Genomic DNA, 1243 nt, shown 5'->3' with positions numbered 1-1243 from the left:
GCAGCAGCAGTGGCACCCGCAGCAGCAGCAGAAGCACCAGCAGAACTCTGCATGTTGGCTGCACCAGCAGCTGCAGCAAAGCCAGGCGATGGGTATGAGGTATCAGAACAGTTGCAGCCTCCTGCTGCAGTGAGTACAGCAGCAGCAGCAGGTGCAGCAGCAGCAGCAGCAGCAGCAGCAGCAGCAGCAGATGCTGCTGCTGCACTATCAGTAGCAGCACAAGAAGCGGATTTTAACAGCGCAAAGGAAGATGTTGCTGCTGCATATCTAGAAACCAGCGCCACGGCATCTACAGCAGCAGCAGCAGCAGCACCAGCAGCAGCAGCAGCAGCAGCAGCAGCAGCAGCAGCAGTGATAGAAACGGAGGGCTACGGGTCTGACAAGTGTTCTGTTGATGAAATTGAGAGCGATCCTCAGCAGCTCAAGAGCAGCAGCAGCAAGAGCAGCAATGTCAGCAGCAGACGCAGCAACAGCAGCAGCAGCAGCAGCAGCAACAGCAGCAGCAGCTGCTGCTGTGGTGGGCTTAGTGTATGGAGCGTACTAAGCCGGCAACATGCCTTAGGAAAGGCAGCAACAACACCCATCACAAACCGCCGCAGCAGTTGGCTGTCAAGCAGAGACAGCAACTGCAGCAGCAGCAACTGCAGCAGCAGCAGCAACTGCAGCAGCAGCAGCAGCAGCAGCAGCAGCAAGAGACGCAGAAGCAGCTGCAGCAGATTCCATGAGGGCCTCTTGCTCAGCCCCCTCACCTGCAAGCATCAGCCAAGAAAGCTAAGAAACCGCCACTCACTCACACACCTACCCGCTGCCCCCACACAGCAGCAGCAGCAGCAGCAGCAGCAGCAGCAGCAGCAGCAGCAGCAGGAGGTAGACAACAACAACCAGCAGCAGCAGATACAGATACAGCAGTTAGACAAACAACAGCAGCAACAGCAACAGCAGCAACAGCAGCAGCAGCAGCAGCAGCAGCAAGTTCTTGCTGCTGGGGGATGCTGCTACCGCAGAGCGTCTGATAGTGCTCAGTACAGCAGCAAAAGGGTACCCGGGGCCCCTAACTGCAGCAGCAAGTGGGGGGCCCCTAGCAGCAACTGCATGCAACCTGATGAAGTGTAGTTATTATTAAGTTGCTTGGTTCTGTTGCTGCTGTCTCTTTTGCTGCTGTCGCTGCTCGTTCTGCTGCTGCTGCTGCTGCTCTGGCGGCTTGTGTGGTTGCTGCTGCAGCCATGGTGAAGGTTTTTTTTTT

The 1243-nt window shown here is 56.6% G+C and overlaps 1 protein-coding gene across 1 annotated transcript in view; it reads left to right on the top strand.

The window, feature by feature from the left end:
* Positions 1–1113, top strand: part of EMH_0075410 (uncharacterized protein) — a gene marked incomplete at both ends in the record, with an annotated part of 2228 nt that extends 1115 nt beyond the window's left edge. Inside the window, 2 exons of the mRNA XM_013499595.1 lie at positions 3–92; positions 212–1113. Of these exons, the coding sequence (XP_013355049.1) occupies positions 3–92; positions 212–1113 (992 nt within the window). The remainder of the gene's footprint in view (positions 1–2; positions 93–211) is intronic.
* Between the last annotated feature and the right edge of the window lie 130 nt (positions 1114–1243).

Source organism: Eimeria mitis, genomic scaffold, assembly GCF_000499745.2.
Source record: "Eimeria mitis Houghton genomic scaffold, Emh_scaff4472, whole genome shotgun sequence".
Classification (NCBI taxonomy): Eukaryota; Apicomplexa; class Conoidasida; order Eucoccidiorida; family Eimeriidae; genus Eimeria; species Eimeria mitis.
This window is presented reverse-complemented; position numbering and strand designations above follow the sequence as displayed.